The following is a 19,967-nucleotide window of genomic DNA, read 5'->3' as shown; positions in this document are numbered from 1 at the left end:
ATGAGCCTCTGCATGAGCCTTTACAGCCAAAAGACTCTGGCTGATTACGTAGTCTGCCAGTAAGAAGATACCAACTCTTAGTATTCCCTACAGGCATACAGAGGCCTATGGGATCCAACTCTATGCTACATGTTGACCCCTCTTTACTTTTTCTGCTGTTACTAGTACCACTGTGGCTCCTCCGAGGGCACATTGGCATACATGAGACCCTTCAACCACCTCTTTATCCAAATTCAGAAACCTGTAAAACTCCACCAGTGTCTCTTCCTAGCAAAGGTGGCACAAAATAAAGGCAATCAGAAAGAACTGTTTACAAACGTAAGACTCATCAACCTCATCAAACTTGCAATTGTTCTGTAACTCGCTATTCTGAGGTAAGGAGGAGAAGGCAAGAAGCATGCTGCATGCTTGTTCTTTATTGTAGGTGTGCGCACACACTGTTACTTCAGCCAAATTATCCTTTAAAGAACATTTTTTTGATGCATTATGCAAGTGATATATAGTACATTTTTGATTTGTATTTTCGGCATTATACTTTTCTAAATGGCTAATGTTGCATGTGATAAAGAACAAAGCTCTGAAGTGCTAGAAAAAAAAAAGGAAAAACTGTAACTAGAGCAGGAGAAAATGAGGGAAAGCCAAATGAGAGTAAGAATACTGAGCAACACAAATACAGGCAATACAGGAGCAGTATCTGTAACTGACCAGATGAAAGATCTTACTCCTCTCCCTTTTAAATCAACGGACATCTCTCCAACTAGCTTAAATATTACTCCAGGGCATAAAAGGATGCTGAAAAATTCCAGTCTTTATGGGATGGAGTGGAATTATCTATAGGGACTTGAAAATACAAGGAATCTTCTTCAGGTTAAACCAAATTTTAGGTAAGGTAGTAACAATGGAATTTTTACACAGCTTTTTATTATACAAAAAGCCCAGAAACTGAAATTTCTCATGAGATTTCACAGCTGTGACTGAGGCATAAAGTACCTCCAAAAGCAATAGGTAAGCAACTGAAAAAAAGCCAAGGGCCCAGCAATTTTAAAGGGAGAATGCACATTGCATTTAAGTAATTAAGGAGCAATACCAGTCAACAAGCTAAAACCAATTAGCATTGCACCTACACACCGGTGTCAGTGGCTCCTCGCTATAAGAACAGCTTTGACCTCACCTCCTTACCTGCCATCAGCACCCTGACACTGAAGATAAATTCTCTTGTTTCTCAGAGCTTTGCATCCTCTTCCATGCCATTGTTCTCCCTCCCCCCCGCCCCACTTTTTAAGAAATGTTGCAGCTTATTTTCTCCTTCATGAAAAATTTTGGTCCCTGCCTTATTTTACAACATAATGGAAAAAGATAACTCTAAATGGACATAGCTTAAACAGTCAAAATGTGAGTTAATTTTCTTAGTGGACTTGTCTGTTTTATGGGTTAACAAACCATTTTCTCAACAACACTAAGGTTTTAAGTTGCACACACACCCCTTTTTTTTAAGTTAGAAGAAACTGCTTTATGATAGTTATGAGTAGACAAGAAAAGAAAATCCCTGACTAGTCTCAGCCAAATTATAGACTTGCTCAAGGAAAACATATAAAAAGCAGAACATCTCTGAAGTGACCTCAAGTTTTTCTAGCATATAAAGCAGTATTTTGCTCATGCCACTTCTAACCTACTAATGTATGTTTTATGTAGAGTTTTAATTGAAATGCCCCTTTATTCTGCATTTTGACTTCACCATTTCTTAAAAAAATATTTTGACAAATAAAAAAGCTTTAAAAAAAAGCAACTTTCTAATTGAAAATAAATTGAAAGACAAGTTTCCCTGCTCTCTGAATGTTATTAAGAGTAACTGGAGTAAATTCTCTCTGCTAACATAATAGACTCTTGCTTTTTTAGCTTCTCCAAGAAAATGAGCCTTATACTTTCTGCAACAGTGAAAGACTATTCAAAGTAGTTTAAGAATGGCGAATGAAGATGAGCTAGTAGTGTCTTCTTTTATATTTTATATTCATAAACCTGTACAAATTTAATGACAGGGAGGCACTTCAATTGCTACTGGAGCTTGAAGTGTCCACCCTAGCTCATGTATTTTTCTGGTGGCTGACATGCTATTTTAGAGCATACCCTGCATTCAAAAGTTAAGAAGAGTTATGTTACTGGAGCTGTAAGTAAATTAGAGAACACCATGCTCCTAGGTTAAAATAATATACCATCTAAATCTGACTAGTACTACTAGTAATTTTCAGACTAGAATTTGATTTTCCATATGTACATAATCTGTTTATAAAAGTCATTTAACATGAACAATGCAAATAGAAAAACATTTTTGTAGTCAGGTTCCCATTCCCATGGAGAACTGTGGAGGTAAACTATCTACAATGTAAAGACTGCAATATTGCTTAAATAGCAACTAAAACTGCTTTAGAAAGCATGATCTGTTAATGACAATTTTAAAGTGTTTTTAACAGAGAGGATAGTTTTGTCCCAAAATTTATCTAACTGTTTTCATACTATGAGGTCATATTTTGATGATTTATATAACAAGATGGCCTCAACAGTGGTAAGTCATCTTCTTCCCCAAAAAACATTCTTCAGACTTGAGTGCATGAATAATCAACCTTCACAGACCTTGCTCCAAATAAAATTATAGTTACAGAGTAGAATTACAGTTCTTACAGATACCACAAACCCTTCAGTCAAGATTGATTCCTACATGGATGGTGAATTCACTGGGTGAGCGGGCAGCTCATCTCTGTAACACCCAAGGCCATCACTGTGAGGAAATTCAGAAACTCAGCCAGGGAGTCCTAGCAAAAGGGATGCAGTCTCCCTTACCGTATCTATGGACTTGGACGTTAGAACCACTTTTGAAAGGTAAATTTTAAGCATACAAGATCAGAACAGGTCCACCAGAAGTTCCTTCCCAAACATCTTTTTAGTTCGTAGCAGCTCAGACCTAGCCGAGTCTGGAAGTTTCTTCCAACAGCTGTCGCCCTTGACAGGCGAAGGCAGTTAGTACGTACAGCCCCGCGTAAGAGGAACTTGCACCTGAACGCTGACCGGCACAAGGGACTGCAGGAGCCAACCCAAGAAGCTGACGACAGTTCTATGTTCAAACACACTGCGAAGACCAACGCTGCATCGCTATGAACACCCCCGCTCGTAACACACTTTGAAGTCCAATGGCATAGGTTGCTACCTACAGGGCCAATAACCGCACATTTCTCTGCCATCACGTTTTCATTCTTCAGCATCGAGCACTTGTGATTGAAACTTGCAGTTCAGTAAGACCAAAGCAGCTTAGGATTTGTTTTACATTAGAGGCAGCCAAGCCGTTACCTGCACACGGCTTAGAGGTACCTACATTAGGTGACTTCTGAGAGCAGAGGTCTCTATTAAACCAAGTCATAACCAGACCCAATTGCAGAAAGCTAAGGCTAGGGTGTTCCAATCACACTTTTAAGTAACAAGGATTAAAAACCGAGCAAAAATAGTGAAGAATGTCGTAGAACCTCCACTTCTGGAAGCCTTTCACTCAAAACTGGTATTCAAAACACAAGCTAGAGCTCCAATACTAATTATAGACTAGATGCATGAGTCACTTCATTACTGTGCACGGTCTACAATTAGCTGTTACTGCTGTGGAAAGGAAGCCCAGGATCAGTGTGGATCAGTCAGCTCTACAGCAATTTAGAGGATGGACTGAAAACAAACCAACCCCCAAAACTCTTCTGTCACTGTACAACTCCTGGAATACTATGTAGTATTCAAAATGAGGATATTTTAATAGTATTTTGACTTCTTTTCCCTTATAAAGAATATAGTTAAATAAATAAATAAAGGGCAGGACAACTGATACGTCTATACAGCAGTCCCACACAAGGGGAGAATACAAGTGAATTTTAACTTCTGGAAAAGAAATAGCAAAGAATATACAGGTTTAGGTCTATAAAATCACACACAAGATGGCAAACAGGAAAAAAATACATACCATTACTCAGAAAACACATCAGAAAGTAGCAAATGAAAGTGATCAGGCAGAAGCTATGAAAGAAACATACTTTTATACACACTGTACAGTAAAATAGTGGAACTCCTGGCACAGGGTGATGCAGAATCCTCCCAAAATGCGTTAAAAGAATTAGGCCATTTAATGGGTGAGACCTTATTCAGAGATGCACACAGTGCCGCTGGCTCAGGAAGTCCTTAAGCAACCGTCTGCTAAAAACTGGGAATGCAATCGGTATTACTGACCACCGCGCCTCTGGGCTGGAGACACTTTTGGTTTGCCATAGCACAGCCATTCCTCTGAGCACACGTCTGTTAACATGCACACATCGGAACCACTGCACATTGTCTTACTGCTTCTAGCTAACATGAACCTGCTCAGAGTAGTAATGGTAAAAATAAGAGCCATTTTTAATAAGTCATTCTACTAAATTTAATATCTATTATTATTTCTGGAAATTAAAAAAAAACAACCCAAAACATCAAGAAATTGTAACTGCAGCTAAGACCCCAGCTGAAGTCCTAATCTCACCCTGTCCCTTTTTTCACCAAAGAGCACAATATTTTTATCAGGTAGTATGAAATAACACAAAGAATTGGAAATGTTTAAGCTGGCATTTCCTGATCTGCATGTCTGAGATCAAATGCCTTTTTTTTTAAATAAATATTTTGTTTTCAGATTTATTGTTTTAATGTATTTTCATTTATTAAAGATGTAAACAACAGGCTTTTAAACTTGAACAGAGTATCTCAAAAGTTATGGGTTAATAAAATTTATGCTATTAAACCCATAACATAGTAAGGGAAGTATCACTCTAGATAAACAAAGTGAGTTTGTACAATTAAATCATTATGAAGTACAGATCATTTTCAATAATGTTTGTAAAAAGCTATCAAAAAAGCATAACAATTATCAGCAGAATTCTTTTTAGAAAGCATTCTTTCAAATTAAGTTTTTCTGGAATTAATACACACTGCCCAAATGCACAAATCCTTCTGAAAATAAGTGCGTTGGACAGAAGACCACCACAGCTTAAACAACATATACCTCATGATGCCACTAAAGCATTTCTAGCTGTGTGGTATAATAAGATAGAAACCTTATTTTTTCTCTGCAATATGAATTTCATTTCCATGCAAATGTTTTTGAATGAAAATGTTTTATTACATGAAAGCTTGCAGAAATAAATTCTGTTAAATAAAAAAAAAAAAATTTAAAAGTGTGACATTTTTCTTAGAAAAACGTTGTGACAAGGTTTAGGCAAAACCGATCTATTTCCTTAGGAATTGTTCTATATTCTGTTATAAAACAGCTCAAATATATTTTCTATGCTTTATACAACATGAAATAGGATTTACACAAGAAACATGTAAGTTCTCGTATATCCAGCAATTGTGTTCATTTCACAAAAAGAAGTCTTACAGCATCAACAATTGCATAACATAAAACTATCACCTGTCTTTCCTACTGACCATGTCTACACTACTTCCTATTTCATGCCAAAAAGACTTCCAAAGTTTTCCTTAGTTACTAATGAGACTTAAGAGTCTTAACCAGATGACTTTGGTTCATTACTCATACAATAAATGTTGAGCTAGTTGTTTCAAATGACTCCAGGGAGATCAATTTATAATATAAACTGCTGCAGCAATTGAATTTTTTTTTTTTAAACTTTTCTTCTAATAAACTTGAGCATTTCAAGCCATGTAGTTCAACACATCTAAAAAGATTTGAAACACCTCTTATTTCAATTTCTTCTTTTTTTAATATATACTGGGAAAGATGTTCCTTAAAACACTTCCTTTGTAGGGCGAGAGTTGAAGTCCATGACTTCAAAATCAAATTCATAGTTGGAAAAAAAAAACCCCACCAACTTTTTTTTCCTCCTTTCTCTAAGATCACAAGTGTAACTAGCTCAGGATGTTACAATATTAAAAAACATTGTGAAAAGTAACAGAACAAGTTGACACACTTTCAGATGTGACATTTAAAACAGCAATATTGCTTTTCCAATTTTTAACTCTTGAAGAAAAACATAAACTGAAATATTTCCTGAAAATTTTGGTCAAACTTGCTTTCATGTTTGCAAAGTTGAAAGAATATACAGCTACAGAATGCCTGAAGCACTCATGCTGATCTTTGAAAATTTTTATAAAGCCTTCTCACATAACATTCATATTGAAATCTGAAATTTTACATTTATCACCCCAGCCTCAGTATCTGACTTTCAATTAACAAGCAAAGTTAAAAACCAATGTTTTTAAGACTATAAAGTTACAATAACAAATACTTGAAAGTGAAAAAACCACCCATTTCACTGATATCTTAATGGTTTTATTCACAAAATAAACAGCTTCATCTTTCCAAATGAAGAATTTAACAGAAAGGCTTAATGCAATAGTTACAAAAAAGTGGTACTGAAAATTTGAAAAAGTCTCATAAAATTTACAAATGCAAACTATCACTTTGTACAAAATATTTTTTTAAAGAAAGTTCAGTAATAGTTTTTAAAATACAGTTTTAATAGCTCAAATGCACATTTATTTCAAACTCTGGTTAGGTATTATTTTCGTCTGTGTGGGGAATTCTCCCTTCGTCTGTCCTCGTTCTTTCTGGATTCTCTGTACTGGTCAGAATAACGGTTGTACTTCTCTCGGTGTTTCTCTGAACCATTTCTGTATCGGTCTTCTTGTTCCTCCTCTCTTGGACTTGAATTATTATGGGCTCTCTCTCTGGATTTTGATCTTTCTCTTTTTCTACTGCGATGTCCATTATCTTTGCTCCAGTGTCTGTAGTTTTCATCATCAGACAAAGAAGCTCTTCTCTCTGCTTTTTTTGGTTTTGAATTACTGTGTTTATTTTCCAAATCCTTACTTCTTTCATGGTTCCTATCCTTTCCACTATGGTAACCATCTCTGCCATTGGACTCATCTCTGTGATGATACTTTGATACATCATCTCTCCTGTGTGATTCTCTCAAATTTTGGTAATTTCTTTCTGATTTGCTCTCAGTATCACTTCTTTCCTCTTGCTGCCTCCTTCCCATTTTCTTTTCAAGTGATTTCCTTTTCCTTTCTTGTTTTTTCCTGGAAACTTTATCAGATTCTCTATTTTTCTTTTGCATTCTCTTTCTTTTTGCTTTAGGAACATCTGAAATTATAACAAATAGGGGAATAAGGTTGCATTTTAATTTATTATGCTTAACTTGTTAAACTACATAGAAAGTTCTAGAGAGTTATTTTTTTGTCACAAAACTTTTGTGGGTATGTATCTGGACAAAGGTTTCAAAATAATGAGCTTTGACTTTATTGCTCCCCCCTACCCCCAACTGAGTATCTCATGCAATGGGGGAAAATTCACCCATTCTTTAATTAGAGCAGGTACTGAGTATTTTTAAATGTCTGTCTGCACTACAGGCTTTTTATTTTACATAAAGAGAAATTCTCCATAAAAGTGTGAATGACTACAAAGCCCAAGACTATTCTCCATTTTTCCTCTAAGCTTCAATACTTCTCAGTAACTCAGCTGTTACTAACACAAGACTCTCATGCTAACAAAAAGCAAGGTCACAGTGCATCACCCCAAAACCTTAAAAGCATACAAATAAGAAATTAGGGAACAGCCTTCTGCATTTCATTCCCTTTACAATGCCTATACAGGTGTTGAGAACATGATGCAGCTCAAACAAGAAACTTCTTCCTCAACTTACAAACAACTCAACAAACCCGCACTTGAATGCAAAACATTACTAAGCAGTCACATTAGTGTAAAAAGAGTAACTCACTCAATGGGAGTCTGACATAAGATCTGCAAACCTGTTGATCCAAGAATTTTTTGGTTACATAAGACATGCTTTCATTTTTTAAAAGATTTGAAATTCTATGTACTGACAGAACTTCAACAACCTTGCTTCTCTGCTCCCCCCGCCCCCGCGCCAAGTAAATTGCTTAAGAGGGAACAACTCAAATTTGTACAGATGGGCCTGCCGCTCACAAGTATCCATCAACAGGGCTTTTGTCCCTTAGCTATCTGCAAGTGATGCCTGACTTTTGAGATCCTCTACCCATCATCATCCTCTTGTTGACTAGATACAAAAGGACCAGGCATAGGCTGTAAAGTCATACATCAAAGCACTCTCATAAATAATTTTTTTAGAAAGATCACCCTTCCCAGACCATCCAGGCTCTTAAAAATAGTTTACTTTTCCAATTACTTCCTGGAAAAGCTTATCAGTCAATGGAGATTAAAAACAGCAGATAGAGAAAAATCTCCAACACTACCCTATAAGGAGACGGAGGCATGCTGAAACAGCTTGAGATAGTGGTACCAAGCAACATAACAATGGCCCTCTGGCTCATTTTCAGGAGAAATAGTGACAGCTTTGTCAACAATTTAAGATTAAAACTAGCTTCTGTATTTCCAAATACACAGCAGGGCTCATCTCAGTGGAAGAGGCCTTACTCTTCCCGTTTGCTCTTTAGAAGGAACCTCTAGGTTTCACTTGACAGTATTTATCAATAACAGCCATTTAGAATAATTGTTAATTCACCTTATTGTATGAACTATAGTATCATATCAGCTTACTGTTTCTAAACACCTTTTGAAAATACCACAGCCATAAACTGATTTAATAGTACATCAAGTATCTGAATTCTACAGCAGCTGGCTAGTCTCATGTCTGAACTAAGGCTTCCTCGCATTCTGATAAAACATGATGATGGATCAATTCAAACAGATTTTAATAAAGTTTTTTAAACACTGTTTCCCCTACTATTTTACATCCACCAGAATGCAGAAAAAAACCCAAGAAAGGAAATACAAAGGAACAAGCTGCTTTAATAACCAGCAAATTTTGTCCTCTGCTGGACTGGTTTTGGTTGGAAGGACCTCTCCAGAGCAGTCCTGAGCTGAGCTAGCTGGTGAAGTTCCACACATTAACTGTCAGTAAGACAGTGATCTCTCATTTAGCTGTATGCTCAACTTCTCCATTTCTAATCAGCAGTTCTATTTTCTCTTATGCACTGCACTGTTAAAACACTGAAATACTGTAGCACATTCCTCTGAAAAATGCCTTTCAACTCTACCAAGTTATTTTAAAGATTTAAAAAGCTGCAAACACAAGAAGACTTGGAGTTATAACCAGTAATGGGCCTCAACCAAGTTTACCATTAAAGAATATAGTTATCTCCAATTAAGTGTTCTGACCACTGTATTTAAGTACACAAGAACTAGGAAAAAAAAAGTGAAACCAGGTTGCAAAGATATCAAAATGCAAGTTTTAATCAATGTGTTCCTGAATGGAGAAAGGACAAGTAGTAAAAGGTAAGGTCCTAAACTTACAAAAATAAAGTGTTCATACTAGCAGACTGCAGACTCAGTTGGTTTGTCACTAAGGACTTACCTCTCTGGTTCCTATCAAAGAGCTCAGCAGAGCTGCAGCTGCCCATGCAGGAGCCATCTGGCTCTTTGCTGAACCAACGCCTTCTCTGACCCTGTTTAACTGTGCCCTCCTCTAGTGCTTTGTCGTCATTAATGCGATTAATGTGATGACACACAAATCAGACTTTGTACAGTAAGATTGCAATGGAGAACAAAAGTGCATTTCCAAAGCATGAGCAGTTCACACTGCTTTTATTTTATTAATCAACATTTTCATTTCAAAGGCACGTAATAAATCAAATTAACTTTGAATCAGCAAGCTTCTGTACTATAGAAATGCATGCTGTGTGATCATCTGCTCATGTTATATACAAGGGGGAGAATGTACACACTAACACATACTAGCGTTTATGACACCTCATGTCAAATAGAAGGTTCTACATCAGCAGGATGGTATAAATGCTAAACACTAATTAATGCATAAAACTACAAAATACTAAGTTGTCAGCAAAACCTAATTCTTCCTTGGAGATTTCTCTGCAGACAAGAACCTTCACTGTAACACCACACAAACTCTTCCTTAGGAAGAGGAATTAGAAATGGAGACTCTGAAGAAGAATAAAGTTTAAACACATTGCTAGAACTGAACAATGTCATTTCTGACCCATGAAGAAGTACATATTTACAGGGAAGGACACAAGTAGTATCAAGCTTAATCAATCAAGCCAAGCAAAAAAGAGCTGTAGACATTAGTCTCTACAGTTCACCAGTAAGCATCCCACAGAAATATTAATAGGGAATGACTCTAATCCCTCCATCCTTCACTAAACTGAAGTGATAGCACTGTGCAACAGGTATCAACTCTGCAGAAAAACTAATCTACAAAACAACGTTCCTCAGAAATTTAAGTTTTAAAAAATGGAATTCTGTTTTTCTAAATTCTAAAATAAATTTCCATGAGCAGTATTTTAAAACTTTTAAGTTTTAAAAAAATAATTAGTTTTTAAAGCAGAGAAAGTAACACTGTCTTCAGCTAGTTCTTCCTCAAAACAAGTATACATAAAAATAAATAGGAGTATAGAAGTAAATAGAAGTAAATATTTATAGCTAATGTTTAAGTACCAGAGTCACTGCTGTTGTCACTGCTAGATGAGGAGTCACTGCTGCTGGATGACTCTGAGCTGCTACTGCTGCTGTCAGAATCAGAATCCGAGGAAGAGTCTGTCTCTGAAGATGAAGAGGAATCTGATGACTCAACATCTTGTTTCTGTGTCATTATCATCTTTGGTGCATTTTTAAGATGCTCTCGTAATTCATCCCTAATCAACAAAAAAAGGGTTTTTTTTCCCTCAACTTTTTTTTTTTGGCAGGGGGGAGGGGAGAGAAGGAAAGTAAATATCAAATCAGAATAGTGTTCCTCACGTTAGTCCTCCAAGGCCAATAGAAGTGAAGAAATTGATGGCAAAGCGAGTGTTTCTTGGGTTATCCCGAGGCAATAATCCCTCAAAGAAAGGCTGCAATGTTCTGATGGAAACAAACATCTAAATTAAGCACCATGCCAGCTTAGCACAAATTCTCATTGACATTAGTAAACTGAAAAACAAACTGTATGGATCTCCATAGGACAGTAAAAGTTTTCTCTTCATGCATTTTTCTATACTTTCATTGTTTATATCTGTGATGTATCTGACCAATATGCTATCTAAAACCTTGTTCTTTTATGAAAACAAACTTCTTCACACACAAGAATTACATACATACTGTCAGATTATGACAAAAGAAAGCCTGACTTTGTGAAGCCCTGAAGAGACTTGTGAAATTGCAGTAGCCTGTGATAGCAAAGGATAATACTTGTTGACCAAGAAGTTCGAAGATCTAGGTATCTATGCTGAAATCCCACCAAATGAGGCCCTAAGTATAGTTTCAAGTATAAGTTTATGAGCTAAAGCATCTACTAAATTCTTCATCATAGAGGAAATCCCAATTTACAGGAAATAGCTCAAGCAACTGAAAGGAACGTTGCCAGAATACAATGCATTAAATCATATACAGACTTAAAATAATGTGTTATTTACACTACACTTAAGGATAAGCAACTAATCATAGAAAAACTGTTACTAGTAGTTATTTTGCTTTCTTCTAAGTTTTGTCAGCAAAAAGCCACAGTAACATTTATTACACAGCTACATAGCTGACAATAAAAATAGACTTGCACTTGGAAAATTCTTCTACAAGCTGAATATCATTGGGAAAAAAAAAGATACATCTTGCAAATAGTCATGCATATATTTGAACTCAAATTGGTAGTAACACACTCAGCTTAATGGGACTCTTGCAATGACTAAATCTATACATGAACTGATTCTTGAAGTACTGCAGCTACAGAACTGCAGTCTTAGTTGAACTTGAAAACAGAGTTCTTATCTGTACTTTTTCAGATAAAGGAACTAATTAAATTTACAGTTTTGAAAATAAAATTTCAACTTACTCATCTTTTAATCTTGCATTTAGGTTAGGAAGTCCCATATATTCACTGAGTTCCTGAAAGAATATTTTGACAAAAATTCTACTGGAGGATGTGGTAGTTTCTTCACTCAGTATTATACATTCAAGGACCTGAAAATATTTAGAAAAACATTTAGAAAATACCCCTTAGGTTTAAACATACGTTCTTTTTATTTATCTTAAAAACTTTTTTTCTCATGAAATAACTAATAAAGACTAATTTCCCCCTGCAAGAACATAAACCCTGTAATTCCTAGTCAAGACTTGCTTCCTCAAAAATTCTTTTCTACCACCTGGGAGCAGTTTCTGATCATATCTATGCTAGTAATTCTTCAAGGATTTATTTTATCCAGGAAAGCTTCTAAAGAGAAAAATCAGGTGTGTGAACTTCCGGGTAGTTAAAGATTCTGGACTTAAGTTCTAAAGAGGGGAAATATTTGGACTGACTTGTGTGTGCCTGAAGAATGACAATTAGGCTAGGCTGTGAAACAAGAACAGAAGAGTATGAAAACAGAAGTTACCTTGATATTTATTTCTTCATTTTTAATGTTATATTATTATATCTCAGAATGCAAGACTGCTTTTATTTATTTGGCACTTAAATCACAAAATAGCAGTATTTTTAAATTTCTTATAATTCTTTAGAACTTTTAATTTTATATATTAAGATAATTTTTAAAGGTTTCTTGTTTTTCAGAGACAGTTCTGCTACTTACATTGCTGATTAAAAGTTCAAAATTCTAAAAAAGTACATTTTAATCATCCAATTCCAGCTGAGCTCCATAAAATAACAGCTTAAATCAACTACTTCAGAATGGGGAAGGGAGGAGGATGATGCACAGGGGCAGAAAGAGGAGATGGAGCAACACAGAATTGTTCAACGGTGCCTGAGAAAATACTTAAAATAATCCAGTTTGCTACGAATACAAGTAGTTCCAAACTGTAGAATAAATACAAAACTAAAGTATTATATATTATTTCTGAATACTGCAGATTAATTATTGAAAAAGATATCTAGGACAATAGCCTTTTTTACTTACACTCCAGGGAATTGAATCGGTGTACAGTAGATGAGCAAACATCTTGGCAACATTCCTCAGTTTGTTCGTTTCCAAACGATGAATAGTATCGTATTGTTCTTTGAAAATAGCTTCAAAGGATTCCATGTATTCTTTTTTCAACATGCAGAAACGCTGAGACAACATTGTACAAATTAAACAACCAGATTAAACAAAATATTAAACATGCAAATAACCTACATGTAAGTGACCTAATGGTGCAAATATTTACTGCAAGATTTTCCTTTTAAATAACCCTTGGAGAAGAAAAATACCTTCAAATGTATACATTTTATTGCCTTCAGCAGTTTGTCAGAACAAGAAACTCATCTGCATTGCAAAGTAGTAATTATCAATTTTGAACTACAACAAATTATCCGGCATTTCTTTTACTTCCATACATCCAGTATTTTCACCTGATGTAACCCCATCAAATGTAACTTTTTTTCATCACATCACTGAATGACTATTTAAAATTAAAGAGGCAGCAGGGAACACAGAGGTAATACATTTTGGATATAAACATTCCAAAGAACACAGAAATTAACATTCATATTCTACTGAACATGTAGATTCATATGGTTAGTTCTTTGTAACTGACTGTCAGCAGAAGTATTTCCTCAAATACTGGACAAAAAATACAAATGGAAAAAGCATTCCCTTCCAGCATAACTTGCTCCCTTGAGAAGACAAGTATTTTATCATAACTGGTCAGACCTGTTAATATCATAGGGAAAACTTAACTAAGAAATAACTGCAACTAAATTAGCAATTAGTTACATAAAAACAAAGAGCTAGCACTTTACTGAAAAACAAACAAACAAAAAACCCCACCCACAAGCTCAGGACAGTAAGTATTCAGTCTTGTGCTCTAAATAAAACCTACTAAGCAGCTTTGAATGAAGTGGTAAAAGACAGGCATCTCCAAAATTAATCTTCAGCACTGTAAAAAGGTTATTTTCTGGTAACTCATAATACTTTTACCTCCTTTTAATACCATTCATTTGCCACTGATTTATTGTTCTATCACAACAATATAAAGAGAAAATGAGTTCTCTCATTCTGCATTTACTATACTTATTACAATCAAAATGTTAATTCAATCCACTAATACAACCAAGCAACTAATATAACCATTTTCGAAATGATAAAAAGGCTATTAGTTTTATTTATCCAGTAAAACTTAAGTTCGACACACCAAAAAATTGAGTAAACCAATGAAATTATCTACCATAAAGTGTAAAATCTGAAAACCGAACTCACCCCTGCCAGTAACCCGAAGAATTTCTCGTATGTTCTTTGCTGAGCACAGCAATCGAGTATCATATTGCAGAGTTCTTTCTGGTTTAAGAAAAAAAAAAAATCTCTAGGTAAATTCACTGTAGCAGCAAAACCCCATCATTACTAAGTACTAAAATATTGAAAAAAGCCTTACATGGATGCGAGCTTTGAAACAAGAACCATCACATAAAACTTCATTGGCAACATCAATAGTTTTCTGAATTTCTCATGTTTTAGAAGTTATCTGGGACATGAATATGAACTTTTGCCATTCAAACTTCCTCTTCTGCTGAAGCTAAAATTTGTGAGTTAACACCCTCAAAGGTCAAAACTAATTCACAAAATGACTTTACCACAGTGCAAAAAGGAGGTTTAAGATAAAGAAGGAAGGCTTAAAGGACTTTCTTCGTGGTTTTTGTTTTTTCTTTTTAAAAATAGCACCAATCTCTGCATTTATAGAAAATGAAGATTCTTTGCAACTTCCAAATGTCAAAATGGCTTACAAGCCATTTGGAAACTCAAATATAATGTGCATGCTTAGCAGTGTATTTCCAAAATCAGAAATATCTGCAGATTTCGGTATGTAATAATATATCTTTAATTATTCAGCCGTAATTTTCACAACCACCTCTGCTTACCATAAGCAAGCAGAAGGCAGTGTTTCACTAACTGCTTCACCAGAAAGGCCTGAGGGTGACATTCAAGAAAGACTAAACTTGACCTTGGGAGGCTGATATGCCTAGACTTCCTCTATAACCAAGACAGTGAGGAAGTTTTCTAAAGGAGCTGGTTTAGGCTTATATTCTGAATTACCCTCTAGAACACCATCTCTCATTGGTTAGGAAGGAGCAGAGGAAGCCTAGCTAGAGTAGCCTCCCAAAACTTTTGTGCATTCCCCATCACTGACAGCCTGCCTTCCATTTTTCCCCCATCTCCATGGTGGTCACAGACGTAAGCACCAGCTACGACAGTCCCGCAGAAGATGCTCTCCTACCACTGATACCAACTATCTAGAACAGCTAGTCCCAGTCTTTCTGGAATACAGGTTGTCTGGCTCCCTCTCTCCTTGTTCCCCAATACCATCACGCCAAGATCATTATTGAATCACCCTCTGGCAGCTACCTCCTCCTATTCTTTCACACACGTCACACCAAGAACCAGAGGGAAACACACAAGGGGAGGATTCTGCTTTTACCTCGCCTCTAGGACCAGAGCCCTTCACCAGCTGAGAGCAGTGATCTAGGCAAGTAAGCATGCATGAGTTTAAAACCAAACTCACTCCGCTAACCTACTATGTAAGCTGTAATACAGCTATGAACTGGTTTAGGGCACATTTTGAAACATTAATTAAGAAAAATGAAGCAAACATTTTTATATAAATTAAGAGCCATGAAAGACACTGTGCTTAAACAGGACTCCAGTTTTCCCCCCATTAAGTTTTTTATTATTTTTTTTGCAAGACCAACTCCATAGCATAAACCAATTTATGACATTCCCAAATAGGTTTTCAGCTGTCAGTCACACATCTTTCACATTTAGTTTAATTTCTCTTTAAACTAACAGTAACACTCCCATAAAAAATACTGGATAATTTCAAGCATTTTGTCCTCTTTATATCTTATACCAGTTTACTGTAACACATACCAGATTTCATATTCTCCCACTTGTGCCATTCTTCCAAGCACGTGTTCCAAAAAGAAACATTTTTCCCATCATAAAAACTCAAACCAAATAAAAAGCCAACCATGCTGAACAAGAAAAAAATACCTCCTCCAAACAACAAGGCAGTAACGTATCAAACTTACATATGTGTTTAAAGGCATTCCTTTCAACACTGTCACATTGTGTTAGTGTGATGTATTAAAATGCATATTAACTTTTTATATTATCCTGTTTTACAGTAATGCTGCAGTTAATCAGTTTTTAAACAATAAAAAGGGTAAAGTGCTGATGCCACTGTTAATAACATCAGCAAGACTTGAAAAACAAATTACTTTTCTGCCTCATCTTAAATGCAATTACAACATTGGTATCCCCTGTGGTTTACAGTAATTAAGTATTTTAACATTTTAATTAAATATTACAATGATTTCTAGGAGGGTATCTTGAATAACCACATGCATGAAAATAGATTTGCCCACAAAGACATTCTTGCTAGTGCTATCTAAACAATTTGAGGTTAGGTCTAGAGTAACTGTCTTCCAGATTAAAAATTAACATACTTTAAAAAAAAAAAATTAATCATTTTAGAGATGCAACATGTTCATATGGCAATTCTAGCTTCATTTATAGCTTTAAAGGTTAACTCATTCCTGTACTCCCAATGATAACACTTCTGGTGATGTTTATGGCAGGAACAGCCTGTGTTTTTTAGTCCATCGCTTGCTTTAAAGAATGCGATGAATTTGTTTCCCAGTTTTACAGGCAATTTATACACTGTGATGTTCAACAGTTTTCATACAATGCTCAGCAAGTGACTATTCAGCTTAGCTAAGTATGTATAGCTCTCCAATCATGAAGTAAAATGCTTTGAAAATATGTGACATCACATACAGATGGTGAATAATCTTTCATAAAGATCTTAAATTCATTATTGTATCATGAAAAAAAAAAAAGGCACTTCCCAAAACTGCTAAGACAGAAGATAAGGAGAAAGCTCCCTTTAAATATACTGTATTTCTTACAGTTCTCCCTGAACATTTCCTACTAGCTCTTACCCAAATAGGACAATGGTTTAGACGGACCATGGCTCAACCTAACATGGCAAGTATCATCAAACATTTAAAGGTGCTAAAGGGCAAACTAGGAGAAGACAGAAAAACCAGACTTGCTTTTTTCCCCAGCTTTACCATTTTAAAAAATAAGCACACCCTGCCCACTCTATATGCTCTCAGCTTCACACAAAGGCTATGTTCACTGCAGACAGAAAAGCTAAAGCAACTCAGCTTTCTCACTCCCTTCTCATCACGGCTTCCTTAGTGCTTTTTTTTTTCTCTCCGTTTCTTCCCTTATTCCTTGCTATTTCTTTCCTTGAAGATTTGCATTCAGCTAAGACTGCAATTTCTGAGCTGCCCCCCAGGCTACCTCCAAGAGGAGGTCTCCCTCTTTCCTCCCTAGCTGGAAGCAATGTAATTTCCACCTCCCTTTTTGGCCACACAGCTCTGTCCCATCCATTGCCTATACAAGCTGAAGCAATCATGAGACATCCCCACCCTGTGTAAGCTAATGTAGCTTCTTAAAATATAAAACTATCAATACCAGCACTTGGTTTCTACAATCATACAAGGAACTAGAGGAATTGATTTGTTGGAAGCAAACCTAGTAAAGGACATAGGTTGGTTTAAATCAATGTGAAATTTGATTTATGTGAAATTAGTGCCTTGCATTTTATACATTTGCACTGCTTTTACAGATGCTACATTTTTCCTTTTTCCTCTTTTATTTCAGCTGAAGTGTATTTTACTTCCACTTACTACCTTAAAGCTTTCCCTACTGCTGCATATTTTAATGTGTGTAACCATCACATGTGCCTATTTTTTCCAGCTTCTCTCCTCTTTCTCTGTATTTGTCGAATTACCACTTAGAGCCAAGGCTGGCATAGCCATGGAAGATGTTTCAGTAGCAGGTGGCCATTTGGCAAACTACATGCAGTGCTTTCAGCAGCTACTGTACTGTCTCCAGGTCTGTCCTGGGTTTGGTCAGCTAATGATCCTTCTCAACTTTCATTGTCCCTTTACTGTTTTTTATCTCAGCTTGTTTTATATTTAGATCAATGTATGCTTAAAGCTGAATACATTTTTCAAAAATCTTGCACAAATCAAACCTGTAACATTTTACACAGGAATCATTAACTGGATATAAGAATAGATACATTTTTAATCATGCTGCCACAAGCCTACAACACACACACAAAAGAGTGTGGGGAAATAATACATTAAAGCCCCACAGTATCTACTTCCCTTCCACCTGAAGGCTACACATGCCAAACTTAAAATTAAGTGATGTCACTGAGGTAATCTGAGCAATTCCATCCCCTTAGGTTAAATGCATACATACATGTTTGGAAGATCAAAGTCTAGTCAGAATTCTAGCTAATGCCTGTTATCAGTAACACAAAAATAAAGGATAATTCTGTATCCCTTCTATACCTTCATTGTGTACACATCAACATATACCACAACATACACAGAAAAGGCAATGAGCTTCCCAATTATATAATGAAACTGGCTATTTTTACCTCATTACTATCTTTAATGTCATAAAGATACGCAATTTTAGAAAACTTTATTTTATGCTTATTGGAAATACTTCAACACAAATATCACCTGCCACATTTATAAAGCACATGCAGCATATTTTCCAAAAAATACAATTAAGCTTTAAGCACCTAAGACAATTGAAAATTAGTCTTAAGATTTTTTTTTTTAATTTATTTTCTGATAGAAAAGATCAGCAAGAACTGAAAAATTTAAACTTATTAAAAGTTATGAGCATATGTATTTAAAGAAGTACTTTTTAAAACTTAAGTTGTGTTTCTGGGCCTTCATCCCATATAGCTGTGGCTTAAGAGACCTCTTTTAATCCATTACTAATTATTTCAATTGATATTTTGAATAGTCCATCTATATGTTTAGACGATTTTTCCTGTGAAAGCTTAGACCCTTTGTGGGATAACCCCTCTTCCATCCTTCAGGTCATTAAAGGAATCTCAGGTCAGCCAAAGCAATTAGTTCATTCATACCTACTGAGCTATTTAGAAACAGTTTTCGATTTTAACTGTGTAGTCTACATTATTAACTGGAGAGAATGAAAGAGGGTAAACCAGTTCCACTAATGGGTCTTTCCAAATTTTAATTCAATATCCAGATTCTGCACCTATATGTGCATTTCCTGATGTTCTGTGTCTTCAGGGATTACACTCATGGCAATGGTACTGTATGTTACACAAATTAAAACCACTGAAGAAGCAAGACCTTGTTGTCTACCAAAATTTTATATCCTAACTGTAGTGTGTTCAGAAGCACGGTTGGGTGTTTGGTTTGTTGGTTTTTTTTTATGTTGTAGTCTTCTGAGGTTCCTACATGTGTGAAAACCAGGTAAAAAACACTATGTAATTTGTAAAAACTTTGATCAGTGTAAAATGGTCAGACAGTAACATAATATAAACAAGTACACAAATTAACACATTGACTTGAAAAATGTTAAATTTCTAGTGGGAGTGTGGACCCACCTCAAACTCTAGGCTACTGATAACACTAATAATTCCTTTCTTTCTTCAATACCTTTTGAAGACTCCTGAGGAACAGACCTCACATTGCTTTTCATCTTATGATCTACATTGTATTTTATATGATAGGCAATAAATTCTTATTTTATTGTTATTTATCATACTAAACCACCTGGAAACAAAGATAACTAATGTCTTGAGCCACACTGATGTTCAGATGAGCAGTTTGAGAACAAGATCATTCTGATTTTGATGGAACTTGCAGATTTAAGGCAATGTATTTGAAAAGTAGTAGTTAAATTTAATCAAAAATCTGAACCAAATGCTGTCACAGTCCAGGCTAAAATAGTACATGGTTCAGAAAGTTAGGTGTATTCATGTCATTAGACTCACACTTCCAGACATTAACAATAAGAGAAGCAGGGAAATAAAGGAAGTTTATGCATTAACAGAACTCCAATTAAACATACCTTTAACCTCACAATGTCAGAGTTACTGCTATGTACTT

At 35.6% G+C, this 19,967-nt stretch overlaps 1 protein-coding gene across 4 annotated transcripts in view; it reads right to left on the bottom strand.

Annotated features, from left to right (window-relative positions):
• Nucleotides 1-4,691: 4,691 nt before the first annotated feature.
• CWC22 (CWC22 spliceosome associated protein) overlaps nucleotides 4,692-19,967 on the bottom strand; it is a 33,807-nt gene continuing 18,531 nt past the window's right edge. For 2 of the 4 annotated variants that reach the window (XM_075028321.1, XM_075028322.1), the window contains exons 15-20: nucleotides 14,215-14,292; nucleotides 12,934-13,086; nucleotides 11,877-12,004; nucleotides 10,811-10,912; nucleotides 10,511-10,707; nucleotides 4,693-7,159 (exon numbers count right to left, since the gene is read on the bottom strand). In XM_075028321.1, the coding sequence (XP_074884422.1) occupies nucleotides 6,573-7,159; nucleotides 10,511-10,707; nucleotides 10,811-10,912; nucleotides 11,877-12,004; nucleotides 12,934-13,086; nucleotides 14,215-14,292 (1,245 nt within the window). In that variant the 3' untranslated portion in view covers nucleotides 4,693-6,572. Of the gene's footprint in view, nucleotides 7,160-10,510; nucleotides 10,708-10,810; nucleotides 10,913-11,876; nucleotides 12,005-12,933; nucleotides 13,087-14,214; nucleotides 14,293-19,967 lie in introns of all 4 variants that reach the window. The other 2 variants (XM_075028323.1, XM_075028320.1) reach the window with 2 other exon arrangements.

The sequence above is a fragment of the Buteo buteo genome, chromosome 5 (genome assembly GCF_964188355.1).
Source record: "Buteo buteo chromosome 5, bButBut1.hap1.1, whole genome shotgun sequence".
In the NCBI taxonomy this organism is placed as follows: domain Eukaryota; kingdom Metazoa; phylum Chordata; class Aves; order Accipitriformes; family Accipitridae; genus Buteo; species Buteo buteo.
The sequence above is the reverse complement of the archived record's forward strand: the minus strand, read 5'-3'. Positions and strand labels throughout refer to the sequence as shown.